Raw genomic sequence first — 23,233 nt, forward strand, 5'->3', positions numbered from 1 at the left:
TTGCAGCGCACAGTAATTTTTCTGTGGTAAAAAGTTTTACTGCATTAATTAGAGGACTACAACGGTTTAGATTGTATTTTTGGCTCTGATCAGGGAAGGCACAGCTGAAAAAGCCACATCAGGTTCTCATTTTAAAAAAAAAATTATTTATTTATAATTTTCAATATACATATCAAGTTTAAACTTGTACAGAAGGCAAAAGTAAAGCAATCAAGAATTATACATAAAGAAAAAGGAAATAAAATTCCAAAAATAATAAAAAATATATGCTTAAATTCCACTCAAGTCCTCCAAAGGGGGATCCAAAATGTTTCAAAAGCGAAAGTAATAAGCAATCTTAACTAAGGAAAATAAGACTTTATCCCAGGACAAGCAGGCAGCATATTCTCAACATGTGGTTGACGTCACCGACGGAGCCCCCTAGTGGACGTTTTCGCAAGCAGACTTGCTTGAAGACCTTCAAGCTTGCGATTGGTCCGCGCATACGCGTGAGCCCCTCCCTCCCGACCTAGGGCACGCGTTTCCTCAGCGTGGCCTCAGTTCTATGTTTTCTGCAGAGCCAGAAGCACTGCTCCCTTGCTTTGCGCGATCTCGTTGTCCCTCTTGCACCGCGGCTTATTTGGTTACTTTCAGTTAAGTCGCTGTGCCCGCATCTTTATTTTTCTTTTTTTTTTCCATTCGGATATTTTTGACTGGGTTCACTGGTCTTTTTCTGGCCTCGTGGGGCCGCGGCCATCCTTTTTCTTATGTCCCGGCCTCGTTCCAGGTTTAAAAACTGTACTAAGTGCAACCGGGTAATCTCCATTACCGACCCTCATCACTGGTGTGTGGAGTGCCTGGGTGCAGAGCACCGCCCTGAGTCGTGCCCACGTTGTGCGACTTTGCAACTGCGGGCTCTTTGTCGGAGGGTGGCCAAGATTTTCCAACTCTTTGGCCCCATGGATCCTGCGGGACAGGCCTCGAGCTTGGCCTCGAAGGCTCCGACCTCGGCTCCTCCTGCTACTCCGGTCTCGGTTAAGTCTCCTCTTGCCTCCTAAGGTGTGCCGGCAAAGAAACCTGCCTCGGAGTCTCATGTAGGTGCCGCATCGTTGGTGTCTTTGAGACATCATTCTAAGTGTGCCTCCTCACGTAGGGAATACTCTTCCTCAAGGTCGCCCCCGAAGGAGCGCACTGCTGCACCTACGATCCAACAGCCTTTGGTCTTGGTGCCTATGTTCGAGGACATGCTTAAGGCTATACTTACCACGCAGTTTTCCTCGGTGGTGAGCCAACTGGTCCCAACTTCGACGCCTCTGACCTCGGTCTCAACCCAGCCTTGGTCTGACCAGCCTGAGCGTCCTTCTCTCGTGTCTTGGGGCCGTGCTCGCAAGATTCGTCGGGTTTCCTCGAGCAATTCTTCATCCCCCGAGTCATCTGTGACTTTTTGAGGGTTCAGAATGGGGGCCTGCTTTTCGCCCGCTACTATGTTGAGGCTTGCCCCTCCTAAAAAGCTCCGGTCTACTCTGCCCTTTCAGGGCAGGTCTCCGACCACAAAGCCTTCCAGGCACACCCTTGTCCTCGAGTTTGACTCCAGTGTGCGTTCCCCATCGAGGCAGATGCCATCCTCTAAAGGGTCTTTGAAACTGGTGGAGGAATTTTCCTTTGCCCCGTCTTCTCCGAGGCTCTGCCAGCTGATTCCTCGGACTCCGGGGTCCTTCCCTGTCCACCTTGCACGGGGTCGCTCCTCGATGCCCCCCAGACACTTTAGTCAAGCCTCTTCCATCTCCCATTTGTGGGATTCCGAGGCCCCGGCTCACTATTCAAGGGAAATTTCTCCCTCTTTCTCGGCTGCCCCCAGATCTCGCTCGGAGTCTCCTCCGGGGGATGAGTCTTCTTCTCAAAACTTCTCCTTTACTCGTTTCATCTCTGACATGGGTAGGGCCTTGAATATGGACCTTCAGTCTGAGTCCCGTTTATACCCAGGAATTCCTGGCGGAAATGGGTGTTGATCATCAGCCTTTGAAGCACTGCGCTTGCCATTGCACCAGGTTCTCCGGCAAACTTTTCTCCAGAACCTGGAGACCCCCTATGCTGTCACGGCCATTCCCTCCAAGTTGGAGTCCCGCTACCGGACAATTCCGGTGAAGGGGTTTGAGAGTTCTCAGCTTTCTCACCAGTCCTTGGTGGTTGAGTCTTCCTTGAAGAAATCCAACCCCTCGAAGGTTTATACTGCCGTCCCTCTGGGCAGGGAGGGCTGTACGATGGACAAATTTGGTCGCTGTCTTTATCAAAACTCAATGATGGCGAACCGTGTCCTCAACTATAACTTTATCTTCATGTCCTACCTCCGGTTCTGTGTTGACGCCCTCCGCTTGTTCCGGGAGGATATGCCGAATTCTCGGCGTCAGGAGTTTCGTCTTCTCGAGGAGACCCTATCCCAGCTCCGCCTCTATATGTTTCAGGCGGCCTATGACACCTTCGAGTTGTCCTCGAGGGTCACAGCGTTTGCGATCGCCATGCGTCGCCTCGCTTGGCTCCGGATTGTGGACATGGATCCGAATCTCCAGGATCGTCTTGCCAATCTCCCTTGCGTGGGTAATGAGCTGTTTGATGATTCGATAGAGGCAGCCACTAAGCGCCTCTCGGAAAATGAGCAGTCCTTCGCTTCTCTGGTGAGACTTAAGCCGATGACCCCTCCGGCTTGGCAATACAAAATTCCTCTCCGGAGGTATCCGCAGAAATCTACTCCTGTGTTCTCTCGGCCTCCTTTGAAGCAGCCACAATAACAGCAGCAGCGATAAGCTAAGGTCCAGCTGCCGAGCCTGGGCCGTCTTTTTGACAATTTCAGTCTGAGCCTTCGGGCTCCCTTCCTCCTTGAGCCTTCCCCCCTCCCCATCGGGGGTCATCTCCATCATTTCTATACCCAGTGGGAATGTCTTACCACCGACAGTTGGGTGCTTTCAATCTTTTGGGAGGGGTACTCCCTTCACTTCAGTCATGTACCCCCGGACCTTCCTCCAAGAGAGTTTCCTTCTGCCTGGTCACAGCTGCCTCTCCTTCTGCAGGAAGCTCGGGCCCTTCTTTGCCTCTGGGCGGTCGAGGAGGTTCCTCCAAACCAGTGGAATACTGAATTTTATTCCTGGTACTTTCTGGTACCCAAGAAGACGGGGGATCTGCGTCCAATCCTGGACCTCCGTGCTCTGAACAAGTTTCTGGTCAAGGAACGGTTCAGAATGCTCACCCTTCCTACCTTGTACCCCCTCTTGAACGAGGGGGATTGGCTGTGCTCACTGGACCTCAAGGCTGCGCTCACTGGACCTCACTGCACGCACATTCCGATACACCCGGCCTCTCGCCGGTATCTGAGATTCCGGATGGGGGATCTCCACTTCCAATATCGTGTTCTTCCCTTCGACCTGACGGCCTCTCCGAGGGTTTTCACAAAATGTCTAGTTGTGGTAGCTGCGGCCTTGCGTCTCCGCAGCCTGCAGGTGTTTCCCTACCTCGATGACTGGTTGATCAAAGCGTCTTCGCGCCACGAAGTTCTGCGAGCGATGAATCGGACCATCTTGCTCCTTCAGAGTCTCGGCTTTGAGATGAACTTCCCCAAGTCCCACCTCTGTCCGTCCCAGTCTCTTGAGTTCATCGGAGCGGTCCTGGACACAGTTTGTCTCGGCTCCTTCTTACCTCAGCCTCGTCAAGAGGCCCTTGTTTGTGCTGGAGGGTGGCCCATCTTCCCTCGGCTCTGGCTCAGCTTCTGTGGTCCTCCTAGGTCACATGGCCTCTACGGTTCACATGACTCCTTTTGCCAGACTTCACCTCCGTATTCCACAATGGACTTTTTCGTCCCAATGGAACCAGGATCGAGATCCTGTCTCTCGGCTCATTGTTGTGACTCCTTTGTTGAAGAAGTCTCTCCGTTGGTGGATGCTCTCTTCCAATCTTTCCAGAGGTTTTCTGTTTCATGCCCCCCTCCGCAGAAGGTCCTCACGACGGACTCATCAACCTATGCTTGGGGGGCTCATCTGGATGGTCTTCGCACTCGGTCTTTGGTCCAGTGCCTACCGCCTTTGTCACATCAATCTGCTGGAGCTTCGAGCGATTTTCCTCGCCCTGAAGGCTTTTTGTCACCTGCTCCACGACCGAGTGGTGCTGATCCACACGGACAACCAGGTCGCCATGTATTATATCAACAAACAAGGGGGCATGGGGTCCCTGTCCCTGTGCCAGGAAGCGATGCGGCTCTGGGATTGGGCCATCCGCTGCAACATATTCCTTCGAGCGGTCTACATTCAGGACCAGCACAATTGTCTGGCGGACTGGTTGAGTCGTCTTCTGCAGCCTCACGAGTGGTCCATCCATTCCTTGACCCTGCGTCAGATGTTTGCTTGTTGGGTGACTCCGGACATCTATCAGTTCGCGTCCACCCTCAATCACAAGTTACCCCGCTTCTGCTCCAGGGTTTAACCCCTCTCCGACTCGAGGCGGATGCTTTTCTGCTGGACTGGACGAACCTGTTTCTGTATGCGTTCCCTCCATTCCCTCTGATTCTGAAGACTCTTGTCAGGCTCAAGTTCACGAGTGCCACCATGATTCTTATAGCTCCTCGGTGGCCCCTTCTGTTGCAACTCAGTTCCAGGGAGCCTTTTCATCCTAACCTTCAGTCTCTGCACTTAACGGCTTGGTTTCTGGAGACTTAATGCCCTCGTTCCAGTTCTCTCAGCCTTTGCTGGACGTCCTGGTCCATCAGAAGTGGACCCGCTTTCCTTCCTGGTGTGCTACTTGACAGCAAGAGCCACTGTCTGCCTCCTTATCTGCTGTCCTGGATTATCTGTTGCACTTGTCTGGCGCTGGACTCAAGTCCTCTTCGGTTCGAATCCACCTTAGTGCCATTGCTGCTTTTCATCAGCCGATTGACGGGAAGCCTATCTCTGTTCATCCTGTGGTTTCCCGCTTCATGAAAGGCCTTTTCCACATTCATCTGCCCCTTAAACCTCCTCCGGTGGATTAGGATCTCAACGTGGTCCTTACTCGCTTGATGAAACCTCCATTCGAGCCGCTAGCAAGGGCTCACTTGATGTTTCTTCCTTGGAAGGTTGTATTTCTTATTGCTCTCACTTCTGCCCGTCGGGTCAGTGAGCTTCAAGCCTTGGTTGCGAACCCACCTTTCACTGTCTTCCATCATGATAAGGTGGTTCTCTGTACCCATCCTAAGTTCTTGCCTAAGGTTGTTTCTGAGTTTCACATCAACCAATCTATTGTTCTTCCTGTGTTTTTTCTGAAGCCCCATTCTCACCCTGGAGAGGTGGCTCTGCATTTTCTTGATTGTAAGCGTGCGCTGGCCTTCTACTTGAAGCGCACCGCTCCTCATCATACTGCTCCCCAGCTGTTCATTTCCTTCAATCCTAATCGCTTGGGTCGTTCTGTTTCTAAGCGGACTATTTCTAACTGGTTGGCCGCTTGTATCTCTTTTTGTTACGCTCAGGCTGGTCTCTCCCTCCCGGGTCGGGTCACAGGCCACAGGGTCAGAGCGATGGCGGCGTCTGTTGCTTTCCTCCGCTTGAGGAAATCTTGGTCCTCGGTTCATACGTTTACCTCGCGCTACTTTTTGGATACTTTCTCCAGGCGTGATGGCCATTTTGGCCAGTCCGTTTTGCAAAATCTGTTCTCCTAAATTGCCAACTCTCCCTCCATCCCATTCTGGTTAGCTTGGAGGTCTCCCACATGTTGAATATGCTCCTGCTAGTCCTGGGATAAAGCAAAGTTACTTACCGTAACAGGTGTTATCCAGGGACAGCAGGCAGATATTCTCGCAACCTACCCATCTCCCCGTGGTTGGCTTCTTTGCTAGCTATCTGAACTGAGGCCACGCTGAGGAGACGCATGCCCTAGGTTGGGTGGGAGGGGCATGCGCGCATGCGCGGGCCAATCGCAAGCTTGAAGGTCTTCAAGCAAGTCTGCTTGCGAAAACGTCCGCTAGGGGGCTCCGTTGGTGACATCACCCACATGTTGAGAATATCTGCCTGCTGTAACACCTGTTGCGATAAGTAACTGTGCTTAATTAACTGAGCACTAGAATATTTATTTCCTTTTACATTACATGGCAATTAGCTCTTTTCTTTTTCCAGTTGTGACACTGACAAGAATGTTGACAGCTGAAAGGGCTCAAAGAAAACAAATTTTTGTGAAGAATAATTCACAATACATTTACATGGATGGCGCAAAAAGAAAGTTGCCCCTAGAGCTAACTCTCCTGGTTTCAAAAGTAAAAATTCTCTCCGACGTCTCTGGGTATCTCTAGCCAAATCTGGATACATTTGTATTTTTAAACCCCCAAAGTCTTTCTGTTTATTTTTAAAGAATAGTCTCAGTAACTAGGTTTTCATGCTTTCTGATGGTGTTTGTCCAAGTGTATATTCCCCCTGCCCTTCAACAGTGATCTGTGTGTCTATCCAAGCTGCTACTTTGCGTAGCTGTCGGGTTGCTGAGAGAATTGGGTTTCTTTTCATTCTGTTGCAAATAGATGACATCTCTCTCACACCGTGTGAGGACTGTCGGGGATTCTGGCCAACCATCAGGTGGACTGCTTAATAACTGAGACAGGATCTAGGCCGTTTACAGAGCAAATAAAGGTGGTTTATCATGTGCACTGTTCATTTGACATGTGTAGACTTGAATGAAATGCGCAGGTCTTTAACACAGTAAATGACGGCAGGGAAGGACTCGGTTCTTCTGATGTTTGGCAGAGATGACTGGAATTTCAGAATAACTGGTTGAGGGAAATGAGGGCAAACTCTGTCCCATAATGTTCCACATATACAGTTAGAGAGTGGGTCCACATAGGGGCTTGGCAGTGTGGAGAACTTGGGTTTGATTGTTGGAACAGCTGTTGCTGCTTTGTGGCAGGTAGCAGACTTGAGGCGCTATGGAGGGAGGCCCCTTGGCGTTGGGCAATAGTGACACCTAGTGGCTGGATTTTTGGGCAAATAATTGCAGAGTCCTGGAGGGCATTCTCAGGTAAATGGTTCTTGGCTGTGAAATGTTGCTGTTTAAACTTGGCAAAGTGAGTTAGGAGGGAGGGGTATTAGGTAGACGAAAATATCTCTGGCAGGTTACAAATGCTCAGCTCTGGTTCAGCTGAGCTGCAAACCGAAAAGCTAAAAACCTCCAAAACAAATTCAGCCCCCCCACCCCCAATTCTTTTTCTTTGTTTTCAAATTTTTTAAAACAAAAATCCCAGTTCATAGACAACGGCGCGAAAGACAAAGGCGCGCCCAGACAATTGAGCGCAGCGCGGAGGCGTGCGCTGCTCAAAATTACTGTTTTTAGGGGCTACGACGGGGGGTTTTGTTGGGGAACCCCCCCCACTTTACTTAATAGACATCGCGCCGGCGTTTTGGGGGGTTGTAACCCTCCACATTTTACTGTAAACTTAACTTTTTCCCTAAAAACAGGGAAAAAGTGAAGTTTTCAGTAAAATGTGGGGGGTTACAACCCCCCAAACCCCCCACAACGCGGCGCGATGTCTATTAAGTAAAGTGGTGGGGTTCCCCCCCAAGCCCCCCCGTCGGAGCCCTAAAAACAGTAATTTTGAGTGGCGTGCGCCTCCGCGCTGCGCTCAATTGTCTGGGTGCGCCTTTGTCCCGGTGCTATTTTGACCTGACACCAAAATCCCTGGTGTTTTTTGTGTGTGTTCAGGTTTTGTTTTTTTTAAAATCTAATCTAATCTAATCCTTAGATTTGTATACCGCATCATCTCCACGTTTGTAGAGCTCAGCGCGGTTTACAGTAGATGAATAGGAAGGAACTACAACAAAGGGTTAGAGGTAAAAGTGTGAGGAATATTTAGAGGACTTGGGATGCCAGATATAAGAGAATTTTGATACCAAAGTTGGAGAGAGACTTACAATTTTGAGAAAAGCCAGGTTTTCAGATGTTTGCGGAAAACTTGGAGAGAGCTCAAGTTCCGAAGAAGGGAGGTAAGGTTGTTCCAGAGCTCAGTGATTTTGAAGTGGAGGGAGGTCCCTAGCTTTCCTGTATGGGAAATGCCTTTTAGCGAGGGGAAGGATAGTTTTAATTTGTGGGAGGGTCTGGTGGTATTGGGGTTTGAGGAATTCCAAGAAAGAGGGATAAAGGGATAGATTTCAGGATAGACTTCAGGAGAACATTTTATTTGTACTGTACTATTGAAGTTGAGCATCGATGTTCGTGTGGGAGTCTGGCTTGAATGCTTATGCTCTTCCTGATTCAGAGAGTTGAGCTCCTCTCACATTTTCATGTAGGTGCATGTGGAAGCAACTGCGCTTGCATCTTCGAACTGTAGGACAGATTTGGGAGTGCCGGGGAGAGGAAAGTCTGCAGCTTGCTGAGGTTGGGAGGAGCTGATTTATCTTGTTTCTCCAGGTCCTGTGGATCATATATGCAGGATTGGCCTGTTGCTGGGTCAGCTTTCTTTAGCATGGTATGCAGGAGTGAAAGGACCATGGCTGCTTCGCCTTCTCCAGACCATTCAGATCATGGTGCTCAATATGTTATCCCTTTAGGCAGATATTGAACGTTGTTTCCTATGGAAAGAATATCATTTTTTTTTTTTTTTAGTTTTAATTTATAGTATTTAGTGTTCTCTGCCTAGATGTCAGGCAGAAGTTCAAACAAAATACCGGTGTAGAAAGAGGTTTCCAGGAAATGCCTTACAGATAATTTGAAAAGTCAACAAGAAATCCACACTTAAGTTTAGTTGCAGGTTTTACAGGACTGCAATTATAGCTGGGTGATTCAAAATATGTACCATTGCAGAGTAGATTGTGATTTTCGGAAATGATTCACAATTCAGTCTTCAATTCTTTGATCCCTTGGCTTCTGCCCTTCTGTAGCCCATGCAATAGGATCTTCCAGTATTAACCAATAACTGCAGAAAAAGGAAAAGATAGGATAGAGGAGAGATGCTTGGAACAGTAAAGATGCTAAGGCTGGGGCATACTAACAGTCATAATAAGAGAAATATGGGAAAAATTCATAAGAGAGCTGGGAAAAGTCGTCATTGCTCAGGACTCACCTCCCCCCTCTCACCGTTCTCTATTTCTGTGGTAACACTATCCTCCTTCCTGTCTCGACAGCTCGCAACCTTGGGGTGATCTTTGACTCCTCTCTCTCCTTCTCTGCTCAGATACAACAAACTTCCTCTGTAATATTACCAAAATCCGTCCTTTCCTCTCTGAACACACTACCAAAAACCTTTATCCACGCTCTCGTCACCTCACCCTTAAGACTAAACTTCTCCCTCCGTATTCGCTGTGATAGGGGATTAACAGAACCGCAAATGCAGAAAAACCGCAAATAACTTTTTCATATGTTATTCGTTGTTTTCTGTTAAAAACCATCGTGAATATAGTGAAACCGCGAATAGCATGGTGGGAGACCTGGTCTGTTCCTGAAGGAGAGGCAAAACACGGTGAAGAAAGTGCTGGGAATCAGCGATTTTCTCTGTAAACGCTTGGAATCGGCGATTTCTCTATGCAAGCTGATGTAATTTGGGGGGAGGAGCCAGCAAGCTAAAAACTGTGAATAATCGCGAATGCTGAAACCGCGAATACGGAGGGAGAAGTGTACTGCAAATGTGCTTCTCTCAGGCCTCCCGCGCACCCATCTCTCACCTCTTCAATCTGTTCAAAATTCTGCTGCACGACTCGTATTCCGTGAGAGCTGCTATTCTCACATTACCCCTCTCCTCAAGTCACTTCATTGACTCCCCATCCATTTACGAATACAGTTCAAACTCCTCTTACTGACTTACAAGTGCATTCACTCTGAAGTCCCCCAATGCCTCTCTTATTGTTTATTTAGTTTTTGATTAAACGCTTTCTCGGTTCTACAAAGCGTTGTACAAAGTATAAAATAACATTTCAACGAACAATATAACAGTTAAAACATACTTTCTATGAACTACAAGGCTGACAACAATACTTACTAGGTTATTATAGACAAACAAGCAATGGACACTAGCAATGGACACAAGTTGGAAAGGGGGGGAAATACAATTGGTATAGTAAATGGGAGAAACGTTTAAGGTAAACACAAAAGGACTGGGAATGAGTTAAAAAAAGAACAGATTTAAATTAAACTCTAAAATAAAATACTTCAGTTAAAAGCATCTTTAAAAAGAAAGCATTTTAAGTTGCTTTTAAAATTTTTTAAGTTTTTTTCCATTTTTAAATAAAGCGGAAGGGCATTCCAGATCATAGGGGCTGTCACAGAAAAAGTTGAGGTGCGGCATGTGCCAATAATTTTTAGAGAAGGAATATTAAGATTAAATTGGGAAATAGATCTTAAAGATCTCGGAGGGTCGTATGGGATCAGAACTCTGTCAATGAAAGCTGGGGAATTAGTCTGCAAAGTTTTGAATGTCAGAAGGGCGATTTTGTATGTTACCCTATGTGATATTGGCAACCAATGGGCATTTTTAAGCAGAGGGGTAACATGATCATATTTCGAGGCTCCCGAGATTATCTTAATGGCCGTGTTTTGAATAAGCTGCAGGCGTTTTAAGTCCTTGTGATAAATTCCTTTTAAAAGCGAGTTACAGTAGTCTATTTTTGATATTACAAGCGTGTGGATCAGAACGTTGAGGGAACTAATATCAAGAAGAGGGGCCAATGATCGAATCATTCTTAATTTATGAAAGCAGTTTTTAACCAATGCGCTTATTTGTGGTCGAAATGTTAGCTTACTATCTATAAGGACCCCTAAAATTTTTGTAGTTGTAATTGGCGAAAGTGAGATATTATCGATGATGACTGGAGAAATTAATTGTGCTCCTTCTTTTCCGGGGAATAGGAGAGTATTAGTTTTTGAAATGCTTAATGAAAGCTTATTGATATTTAACCAATCATGAACTTTACTTAGTTTATGATTGATTGCCTGAATCTCGGTTTGGTTAGTTGGTTCAATAGGGTGCAATAGTTGGAGATCATTGGGCAAGCTCCTCTTATCTGTACCCTTCTCTTCCTCTGCCAACTCCAGACTCCGTCCCTTTTTTCTTGCAGCACCGTATGCCTGGAACAAGCTGCCTGAATCAACCCCATCAGGTTTTCAAAGATTTCCACAGTGAATGCTTATGTTCCAATTGTCTGGCAGGCTTCAAGCTCTGTAATTAACAGTAAGAACCAGTGGAAACGCAGGTACTCATGTAGTGAGGTATATCTGGCAGTCTAGGTAAGACATATGGGAAATCAGTTGATCCTGGCTGACCAGACTATTTTAAGGATCGTGTGTTTAGGCATGGAAAGGGTGGGGGTGTGTGCTATACCCTATAGATCAGGGGTGTCAAAGTCCCTCCTGGAGAGCCACAATCCAGTTGGGTTTTCAGGATTTCCCCAATAAATATGCATGAAATCTATTTGCATGCACTGCTTTCATTGTATGCTAATAGATCTCATGCATATTCATTGGGGAAATCCTGAAAACCTGACTGGATTGTGGCCCTCCAGGAGGGACTTTGACACCCCTGCTATAGATGTCTGTTACTGGCTACTGGGAGGAAGTATTTGTGGGGACAGAAGAAAGGGGCAGACTGGAAAGGTCTGTAGGTTGTTTTTATGCTATTGTTTCCTATTTGACTGTGTGCAGAGGCGTTAGGAATCCTGCAACAGTCATAGCTCTAACACTTTTGTATACTTGTTATGGCTGGAATACTGACTGCAAATCAGGTTGAAGATCATAGGCTCCTGCTGGAAAATCTGGTGACCTGTTTCTTTCCCTCCATTTCTCCCCACGGTTAGGGCTCTTCAGCTTGGAAAAGAGACAGCTGAGGGAAGATACGATTGAAGTCTACAAAATCCTGAGTGGAGTACATTGGGTACAAGTGGATCGATTTTTCACTCCGTCAAAAATTACAAAGACTAGGGGACACTCGATGAAGTTATAGGGAAATACTTTTAAAACCAATAGGAGGAAATTTTTTTTCTTTCGGAGAATAGTTAAGCTCTGGAATGCATTGCCAAAGGTTGTGGTAAGAGCGGATAGCGTAGCTGGTTTTAAGAAAGGTTTGGACAAGTTCCTGGAGGAAAAGTCCATAGTCTGTTATTGAGAAAGATATGGGGGGAGCCACTGCTTGCCTTGTATTGGTAGCATGGAATATTTCTACACCTTGGGTTTTGGCCAGGTACTAGTGACCTGGATTGGCCACCGTGAGAATGGGCTACTGAGCTTGATGGACCATTGGTCTGACCCAGTAAGGCTATTCTTATGTTCTCTCCATATATTCCTCTTCTTGTCAGATTCTTCTCACTCCCCTCCATTCTCTCCGGCTGTCAGAGTGACAGCCGCAGGTTGGCAGTGCAGGGGCACAGTTTGAAGGCATGCCTGGTCCCCATGGCCATATTCCTCCCTCTCCCTGTTCGTTTGTACATCCTGACAGAAAGATGTAGGGAGGAGCACATGTACATTTTTGGCAGCCTGCAGATATTTCTTCCTTTACAGGTGGGAGCTGGGTGGTACCATTGGCTCCCTGTGAAATATCATCTTATGCATAAGGCTTTAAAGTGTTACAGTCAGGTCAACCTGATTATTTTGGGAAATTATTAGTTCCATATAGACCAGCTCGTAATTTGTACTCAGTATCTGCTCTTCCATTAACTTTATCACCGGTTCATTTTGTTTGATTGACCAATTTATAATTCTGCCTTTGCCTCTGTTCCTAGTTTATGGAATTCTCTTCCAATTGAGATTTGCTTTGAGCTTTCTTATCCAAAATTTAGGTCTCTTGTGAAGCCATATAACATAAAATGTTATTTATATATCGCAATACACTGTGAAGTTCGATGTGATTAACTTTTTGGTTTAGCTTTTCCTTTAAAAACATAATTGGAGTGGAGTACGTTCTGAGGCAATTATTAGATTATAATTTTTAATTTGTTTTTAATCTTTTTAATTTTCTTTAGCTATTTGTTTATTTATTCGATTTTCTATACTGTTCTTCCCAGGGAGCACAGAACAGTTTTACATGAATTTATTCAGGCACTCAAGCAGTAAAACCCAGCCGCTTGCAGTATTTTCCCATGGATTGGTTCTTTTGTGCTCCCGATAATCGGAGGTGCCTTCCTACTTCCTGAATCGCACCATAATGGCACTCCCTATGCTATAGATCCTGTTAATATTATTGGATTTAACAGGTTTTGTAAAGCTTGAGAATTATGAGAAGCAGCAGTTGTGTTTTCATTTATTTTAATACCAATTTTACTTTTAAAGGTATTATTTTTTTTTTATTTATAATTTTGAATACATTACAATATCCAATAATTTCAAAAGAAAAAGGAAATCACATTAGATCTACACATAATCAAATCATAAATACAAAGCTCCTTTCAAGCCCACATTAATGGGGAGCATATCTTACTGTTTTAACAAAATAAAGTTCAAGAAATACAAAGGAAAATAATTATTGGTTCATATAATGGACCCTGAATCATTCCTTAAACTGGGATACTATTTATATTAATTCTCCTCATGTTTCTCAGCACTGTGAAACAAATCTCATTTCTATTTCTTTTCTCTTGCAATTAAGAATTGTTGTAGTTGTATTGGATCCCAAAAACAATATTCAATATCTTGTAGCTTAATCAGACATTTATAGGGAAATTTCAGGTAAAAGGATGCATCCAGTGCCAACACTCTATCCTTCAATTTCAAAAATTCTTTCCTCCTCAACTGTGTGGTTCTGGATACATCCGGAAAAATCCTAACCAAATCCCCACAAAATTTCATTAACCTGTTTTTAAAGTAAAGTCTCATTATCGTCATCTTATCCATCTCGCTCATGCATGTTATTACCAGGGTGGACTGACTCTGGATCACATCCTGTGTATCTTCTAAGAATTCAGTCAAATTTATCTCTGGTGTGGTCAGATGGTCCACCTCCTGGGCAGATTCAAGTTTTTTTAAAGGAATATAATAATAATTATTTATTGGAAAATTCTCAGCATTGGTCATTCCCAGTACTTCTTTAAAAAATTTCCTTAATAAAATCTCAGGTGACAATAAATGAGCTACTGGAAAATTGACCAAGAGTAGATTTTTGACTCTATTCATGTTCTCTATAGATTCAATTTTAGAATGTATTACTGTAGAATCTTTAACAGCTGATACCGAGACAGCTTGTAAATTATTACACTGGTTTTCCACCACATTTAGTCGTTTATCCAAACAACCTATGTTAACATCCACATTTTCTAATTTAGAAGAAACTAACTGAGAATAGTCTCCCATTTGTTTCATCGTTGTCCTGAGAAACCCTTCAACTCTGGATGTACCTAACCATAAGTCTTTTAAGGTAATATCCTGTGTTTCCTCTGTTCGTGTGTTTTCTTCCACTCCACTAGTAAATGTCAATGGTTTAGGTATTTCAGCGTATACTAATTTACTTAAATGGGTAGATGAAACCACTTGAGCTTCGGTTATAATGGGTATTATATTCCCACTATCACTGGGTACCGGATGAAGGGGAGGAGTACGATTGAGAGGACTTATTGAGGCTCCTGACAAGGAGGAATCTACATTTGGTGGTACCACTGGTGGATTGTCAGAGAATAATAGTAAATGTCTATCCATTGGACCCGATACCACCGGTGTAGAACTTTTAGGTTTTATCTTTCTTTTCCCCATATTCTAAACAATCATGTAAAAATTATATGAAGACTTTATATTACCAACCAGCTTCCAGCTCCCGGACTCCTCGTGGCTCCAAGGGGCTCCCAAGGGCGTAATTGTATATTAAATATATATGGATCTAGATCACACTGTATATGTAACTCTAGGATGAACAATCTGTATTTTATGTACGTCAACTATATATTAATTTAGGATGAACAATCTGTATTATATATCCGTCAACTTGCAACCCACTTTGACTATTCTTGTGTATGTTAACCTATAACTTGTTCGGAGCTTGTTGGGGAGGATAGGATATAAAACAACGAAAATAAATAAATTTCAGCCAATTGTTTGAGGGCTGCAATGGAGGACTTTGGGGGGGCCATGTGTTACCACTGGGCTAGATTATATTATATAGATAACCTTCAATAAAAGTCCAGCAAATTCCCAGATGTGCAGTCTTTTGTTTGAAGAAAGAAATAGTGTTAAGAAAGGTTTGGACAATTCCTGGAGGAAAAGTCCAGAGTCATGGGGGAAGCCACTGCTTGCCCTGTATCGGTAGATGGAATATTGCTACTCCTTGGGTTTTGGCCAGGTACTAGTGACCTGGATTAGCCACCGTGAGAACGGGCTACCGGGCTTGATGGACCTTTGGTCTGACCCAGTAAGGCTATTCTTATGTTCTTATGTTTGCCATTGTTCTCAGGCGCAGGCTTTTTCCTTTTTCTCATTACATTCCAATTGGGTATGGGTTAAGTAGTGAGTGAACACATCCTCTTTGCATAGTAATTTGATGTGTGGCCTTGATGACGGCATCTTACAGTGGCTTGTGTTCCTTTTTTAGGCTGATGCAGAGCAGGATGTGGAGGAGCCGCACAAAGAGCAAAGGTAAGACCTCTTCTTCTCTATTATGTGGGGCTGATGGACGTAAGATCTGGAGGGACAGAGTGGGCTCATTGCTTTCATGGCCTTTGAAATACTGCAGTCTCCTTGCTGTTGATGTCGCATAAATGTCCATTAAATAGTTTGGTGGCAAAATGATAACGAAAGTTTGGCCTGGGAGGTTTTCTGTGTTCTTTGTTTTATGCATATTTTAAAGTTATTTTGTTTTCATTTTCGTTTTTAGCAATTATGTTGTATGGAAACTGCAAAAAAATGTGTTTTAAATTGTGACAGTTAAGGGCTATTCAATCATCTCCGAGTCTCTTGAGTTCTTCCAGTTTTTGGACAATATCTCAGGTGATTCTATTGCCTCATTTAGATTATTACAACTCATTATTTGAAGGTGTTGCTATGAAATTTCAGGAAAAAATGACAATTGCTGGAAAACACAGCGGCAATTTGCTCAAGCCGGCCGAGCCTGCCTGCAGTCGCGTGTGTCTGTGGGCGGAAGCTTCTCCTCTGACACAACTTCCGGTTGCATCAGAGGAGAAGCTTCCGCCCACAGATGCACGCAACTGCAGGCAGGCTCTAGCCGCCGGCGGCTTGGGCAAGTTACTCTGGAAAGTAATTTAAAATGCGCTGCGAAGGTAAGGGGGAAGGGGATTCTCGGCCATGCAAAGGGTGCTGAAGGGCGATGAGGTGGCGAGAGGGAAGGGTGGTGGTGGTGGAAAAGAAAGGAACAGACACGGAAGGTGGGTGGAGAGGAACAGATGCTGAAAGGAATTGGGTTGGAGACTTTTGACATTAGGGTTATATGTGATTGTCTTCGGGATATGGGGGCGCTTAGGTCCAGATACATATGTTTGGTGCTCTTTGCATGTGACCTTGGGAGCAATTACTAAACTGGTTGCACTTGGGCTGGTCCCGAGTTTAACGTTGCTGTCCTGGGTTGGGCTGGGAGCCTGGGATGGTGCATTAAGGCCGCAGTCATATTTGTCTGACAGATTCATTCGTCATCTCACCCGACTATAGCTAATACACTGCGCATTATATCTTGGAATGTATCAGGCATTACTTCCCCTATAAAAAGAGCTAAAATATTAAATCAGTTGAAACGACATAGGGTCGATATAGCCTGCCTGCAGGAAACCCGCCTGACTGATGTAAATTGAAGAGATTTTGGGTGGGTGCAGTTTATGCTGCTTCTTCACCACAGAAGAGGGTAGGTATAGCGATTTTAGTACGCAAAACCTTGCCCTATACTGCTAGAGTGGTAGAAAGTGATATATGTTACATTTAACGGTGGGCACACTCGTTTTACCTTCTAAATGTGTATGCTCCCAATAACTATGACCATTCATTTTTTGAAGGTCTCACAGCTCTGTTGCTAGAGCGGGTGTCGGACCCGATATTCCTTGCTGGAGTCTTTAATCAAGTCATGGACCCGAGTTGTGATCGCCCCTCTCCGGGGCATGGTATAGGGGGAGCACAAACAAGGGGTATCCCATATCTCTGTGCCATCTTGGATTTGGTAGACCCCTGGCGTTTATTGCACTCAACTGAAAGGGACTATACACACTGTTCGTGTGCGCATGGATCGCTTTCTAGAATAGATTGTATTCTTACCACGAGCAGGGCCTTTTTAAATGTAGATTCTGTGGCTATAGGCCCTGCAGTAATATCAGATCATGCGTTGATTTGGATTGAAGTGAATGTAGGCTCAGGCCTCCGAGGTCCAGCATGCTGGTGATTTCCTAGCTGTTTGTTTTCTGATGATCATTTTAAATCATACTTAACAACAAAATGGGATGAGTACCTAGAGTTTAAAAGTCAGCATCGTCACAATCCCGCCTTGTTTTGGAGTACGGCAAAAGTGGTCCTTAGAGGAGATTGCATAGCATACATTATAGCTCGAAATCGACGTTTGTCAAGAGGAATAATATGTTTAGAGCGAGAATTAGCAGAAGCAAAAAGACAATACGTACGACAATCGACGTGCACTCTTAAGGAACACTTAATCTCGGTGGAAACGACCCTTAACTCTTACATACATGAACGTACAGTCAAGATGTTGTTGTATCAGAAGTTTAAATTCCATCGCTATGGGAATCGCTTAGGGAAACTCTTGGCGCGGTTGATTAAACAGGCCCGGAGGCCCCGCTATGTGTCCGGTCTAAAAGATACCAATGATCGGCTGACGCATTCTACTGAACAGATAGCGCAGATATTACATGATCATTTTCAGGGAATCTATGGTCGACAGGACTCGGGGGATAAGTCTCTTATAAGGGACTATTTGGAAGATTCTGGCATCTCTCGGATGTTGGACCGGGATGTGGAGATTTTAAATACACCCATCACTCCCAAAGAATTGCAAAGGGCTATTCAACACCAAAGAAACTATTCTGCCCTGGGGCCAGATGGCTTCACAGCAGAATTCTATAAGATGTTATCAGTACAAATTGGGCCCTTTCTACGTGAATATTATAATCAGGCGATACAGGAAGAGCAATTTCCGGTGGGAGCTAATGAAGCCTTAATAACATTGATATTGAAACCATCAGGCGATACAGGAAGAGCAATTTCCGGTGGGAGCTAATGAAGCCTTAATAACATTGATATTGAAACCAGAGAAGGAGAGTGCTGCCCCTGAGTCCTAGCGACCCATTTCTCTTTTAAATGTGGATATTAAAATTCTGTCTAAAATTTTAGCTGATCGACTTGCTACCTTCCTTCTGAACCTGATCACCTTGGATCGGGTGGGATTTGTGAGAGATAGACAGGCAGTGCATAATGTCCTTAAGGCGCTCTTAACATTGGCTCATACACAATCCCAAAATATACCCATGTTGTTACTTAGTTTAGATGCTGCACAAGCTTTTGATCAAGTAAATTGGACATATTTATTTGAGGTGCTGGATTATATGGAGCTGACCGGTTGGTATGTCAGAGCGTTGCGGACATTGTATTTGACACCAAGGGACCGGCTGCTGGTTAACGAGATAATCACGGACCCCATCTTGATAGAACGGGGTACAAGACAGGGTTGTCCCTTGTCCCCCCTGCTTTTCTTGCTTTATTTAGAACCTTTCCTCTGGACTGTATCTCAAGACCACGATATAGCGGGAGTTGACATTGCGGACCACTCAATAAAAGTATTAGCATTTGCAGATGATTTATTGTTAACACTAACTAATCCCTGTCATTCTATTCCCCACCTTCTGCAAGCTCTGGATGAGTTCCGCTTTTACTCGGGATTTTCCTTAAATTACCAGAAATCTGTAGCTTTGGCCTGCCTGAGTGCACTACAACACTCATGGGAGGGGGATTTTCCTTTTACATGGGCAACTACCTCTATTAAATATTTGGGGATTTGGATTCCTACAGATCTTCAGACACTCTACAACGCCAATATTTCACTCCTACTGCATGATACTCTGAAAAGCTTACAAAATTGGTCAACCTTCCCCCTTTCAGTGGCGGGACGGGTGGCCTTATATAATATGGTGCTCTTTCCAAAATGGCTGTATCGCTTTCAGGTGCTCCCTCTGTTATTATCTTATACCCACAATGCACACCTCACCAAGGGTCTGCAACGTTTTTTATGGGGAGGTAAACGGCCTCGCATGCAATTTCTTAGGATGTGTTTGCCTAGGGACAGGGGAGGGTATGGTTTATTGAATATTCGCTGCTATGCTCTGGCTTGCCAGATGAGACATATTAATGATTGGTTCAGAGGTACTTCTGACTTTTCTGTGACACCATTAGAATTATCTTTGTTAGCTCCTTATCATGTTAGTTATTTCTTACATGTCTCTGACCCAACGCTGCACCCAGTGGTGGCTCCCTACTCTATATTTGCCCCAGCTTGGAGGACATGGCAATGGGTATGTAAATCTGATAAATTATCTTCTAGGGTCTCTATGTATTTGCCCATCCAGGGCAATTGCTCTTTTCAGCCTGGATTACAAAATGTTTCCTTTAAAAGGTGGGATACGAAGGGATTACAATATCTATTTCAATTGTTCTCAGATGACGGCCGGATGGCTACTTTTTCGGCACTGTGTCATACGTTTGCCTTACCAGAAACAGACATTTTTGCTTATTATCAGATACGACATTATATTCACTCTTTACCTGCAGAATATTTAACAGAGGACAGCCAGGAAGCACTTTCTGAACTTTTTTGTCTCTCGGCGCAACAGAGGATACCGCTTCGCTTTCACCTTCTCAGCCTCAGAGATTGCCAACCGGGGCCGAATTTGGACATTTTGGCAGCGTCCTGGGCAGAAGATTTGCAATGCTCTTTGACAGCAAAGCAAGTGCAACGAGTGTTAAAAAATATCAAGACGATATCCTCTAACGTTACCCACTGAGAATTACTATTGAAGATTGTTTTGAGATTATATATATCACCTGAGCGAGCATCCCGGATGGGAATCACTCCTCACCATAATTGTCCGAAATGTGATCAAGCACATGCTTCCTTGGGACACATGCTCTGGACTTGCCCCCATATTCTGCAGTTCTTGCATAGACTTGGACAATATACCACAACCATCTGGGGTAGGCGATGGTCTCCTATGCCAAGAGCACTATTTGGCTATTATAACATAGCGTCGCCAAAACCTAAAGGGATGACAGCCTTTGTGACCAGAGTGTTGCTGCTTGGGGAAAAAGCTATGTTGACTAACTGGTTGTCCTGGGACCTGCCCTCTTATACTCAATGGAAATCCTTGATGATCATACATGCCACTTTGGAGAGGAGACAGGTTGGGGATCTGGACCGTGGTCCGGGCCGCTGCTTCTGTCAGACTTGGGAACGTTTCTGGATGGACCTTACTCCCCATGCTCGAAGTAGATTATTGAACATGTGAAGATGATCGCATGCTTCCTGAGATGTTACTGGACTTTATTTCACTACAGGTGGGGGGGGAGGGGGATTAGGGGGGGAATGGTTTGTGCACATGTGGGAGATTTTGATGTACATTTCTGTATATTTTTCGAGCACTTTGTTGGAAATTAAATAAAACATATTTGAACATAACATAGAAAGATGGTATACACAATTAAAGGAGGTTTGAGGAGTGTGCAGAAATAAAGACAAATGAGGTAATAAAATGTAGATGATTCTTGGTTCGGAGGGGAGGCTGAGTTACTGTGTTGTAAAGAATTTATCAAACAAGTGTGTTTTCAGCCTTTTCTTGAAGGTGAAGTAGTTTGTCCTTATAGGTGTGGGAAGGCCGTTCCAAGTTTTTGTGGCTGCATAAGTGAAAAGGATGTTGAATTGCAATTGTTTTTCCAATAGAAATAAATATTATAAGCACGTTTTATCTAGCAGTCTTGAAGCTTTTCCCCTCGAAAGAGCATTTTCAAAGTCAGGACTCATAATCTCAAGTGGCTTTTCAGCAAAATCCACCTTGCCTTTTACATTACAGATCAAATGCAGAAATAAGGATCAGCAACCGAGCTGTAGGTGCAGGGCCGCCATCAGAAATTTCTGTGCCCCTTACTGAGCAATCCTATTGGGCCCCCCACGCACCCCTTCCCCCCCCAACCCCACCTTCTTCCATGGGCCGAATACACATATACTTTTCTCTGTCGCCGCACTCTTTGACCAAAAGATTTGTAAGCCTGCAACCACGTCAAGGTAGACTTTCAGCAGGGCCCTAACCTAACCTAAACTAAACTAATCTATACCTATCTATTCTAAACTAACATATGTCTAATACTGAACTAATAACAAACTAACAAACATCTGCATAATAAATAACTAATAAATAATAGTGCTAGTAGCTATAATTCACTTTTGAATGTAAAATCTCAGTTAAGGATTTCTTTTGACCTTTGTAGGCCAGATGTAGATCACAATTGCACAATATTTTTTGTAACAAGTATTAAATGTGTTTTTATAAATACTGTAAGCTTAATAAATATATCAGAAAAAACTACACATCTGAGCGCATATCTGAACATACACATCTGTATGATCCCATCCTCCTCAGCTTGCCTATAGCTGCATCATGCATGTTAAAAATGTACGATATGTTGATATGTGAACCTTCCTTCCTTCCCATCCATCCTCCTCAGCCTGTCCTTACACATCCACAGCTGCATGTTAATGATGATGTATATGTTATGATGATAAATAAGTGCATATGAGTACATCATTAACATGCAGCTATGGATGAATATATAATGATGTTATGAGTGTGCACCTCTTCCTTCCCATCCTCCTCAGCATGTCACATACAGCATGTTACCGTAATGTAACATGCTGTATGTGACATGCTAAGGAGGATGGGAAGGAAGAGGTGCACACTCATAACATCATTATATATTCATGAATCAATCTGATAATCATCACCACCAGGCTGTGTGTGTTATGAGATGGAGGAAGAAAGGTGCATGCTTAAATTGCGCGGGGACAGAAATCCCACCCGTCCCTGTGAGGACTCCCACCCATCCCTATAAACTACAGAAATAGTTATTTCATTTAATTATGCTACTGAATTAAAGGCTCTGGTAGAAACCCATTTAAAAATAAGCAAAAATACTTTATTAATTTGGAAATATTAATTGGGAAGAATACATACTTTGTAAACGGGTTTCTACCAGAGTCTCTAATGTTTATAAATTTTTATCAACACAACTAATATACTACTTTATCCTGAAGCAAAAAAAAAAAAAAAAAAAAGGATTTTTTTCCTACCTTTGTTGCCTGGTTTCTGCTTTCCTCATGTTCTCATTTAATTCCTTCCATCCACAGTCTCTCTTCTTTCTGCGTCTTGCATTTGCTCTGTTACTGTGCCTCTCCCTTTCTCCCCCCTCCCAAATTGGTCTGGCACCCATCTTCTTCCCTCCGCTCCCCCCATAGTCTGGCATCTCTGTCTTCTTCCCTGCCAGTGTCTTCTCCCCACTCTCTCTTCCCCATTTCCTTTCAGCGTCCTTCTCCCCCCCTGTCTTCCCCATGCCCTTTCAGCGTCCTTCTCCCCCCATCTTCTCATGTCCTTTCAGCGTCCTTCTCCACCCCTTTGTCTTCCCCATGTCCTTTCAGTGTCCTTCTCCCCCCCCCTGTCTTCCCCATGTGCTTTCAGCGTCCTTCTCCCCCCCTGTCTTCCCCATGCGCTTTCAGCGTCCTTCTCCACCCCTTTGTCTTCCCCATGTCCTTTCAGGGTCCTTCTCCCCCCTCTGTCTTCCCCATGTGCTTTCAGCATCCTTCTTCCCCCCCTTCCCGTCTTCCCCATGTCCTTTCAGCGTCCTTCTCCATCCCTTTGTCTTCCCCATGTCCTTTCAGCGTCCTCCACCCCTTTGTCTTCCCCAGTGCTTTCAGCGGCCTTCTCCCCCCTCAGTTTTACCCATTTCCCTTAAGTGTCTTTTCTTCTCCACTCCACCTTTCCTCCCTTTCTTCCTCCCTGCCCCTTACCTTTGTGGCGCTTCCCCACCCGACAGACAACAGAACAGGCCCGGTCGGACAAACCTCCCTGCCCTGTAGCAGCGAATCTAAATTACCTTCTTACAGCAGCTGGAGTATTGAAGCTTCTGTAAGAAGGTAATTTAGATTCGCTGCTACAGGGCAGGGAGGTTTGTCGGCCAGGCCTGTTGTCGATCGGTTGGGGGAAGCGCCACAAGGCTAAGGGGACCTGACCGGCTGTGCACACTCCCCCCCATGGCTGCACCGGGGCGGACCGCCCCCTCCCCCTTCGGTACACGACTGCCTTTTCCC

General features: G+C 44.8%; 1 protein-coding gene across 2 annotated transcripts in view; it reads left to right on the forward strand.

The window, feature by feature from the left end:
* The window catches only part of TMEM131L (transmembrane 131 like), a 300,995-nt gene that overhangs the window by 20,088 nt on the left and 257,674 nt on the right, over positions 1-23,233 (forward strand). For both annotated transcript variants that reach the window (XM_033940895.1, XM_033940905.1), the window contains exon 3: positions 15,470-15,513. In XM_033940895.1, the coding sequence (XP_033796786.1) occupies positions 15,470-15,513 (44 nt within the window). The remainder of the gene's footprint in view (positions 1-15,469; positions 15,514-23,233) is intronic.

Source organism: Geotrypetes seraphini, chromosome 1, assembly GCF_902459505.1.
Source record: "Geotrypetes seraphini chromosome 1, aGeoSer1.1, whole genome shotgun sequence".
Classification (NCBI taxonomy): domain Eukaryota; kingdom Metazoa; phylum Chordata; class Amphibia; order Gymnophiona; family Dermophiidae; genus Geotrypetes; species Geotrypetes seraphini.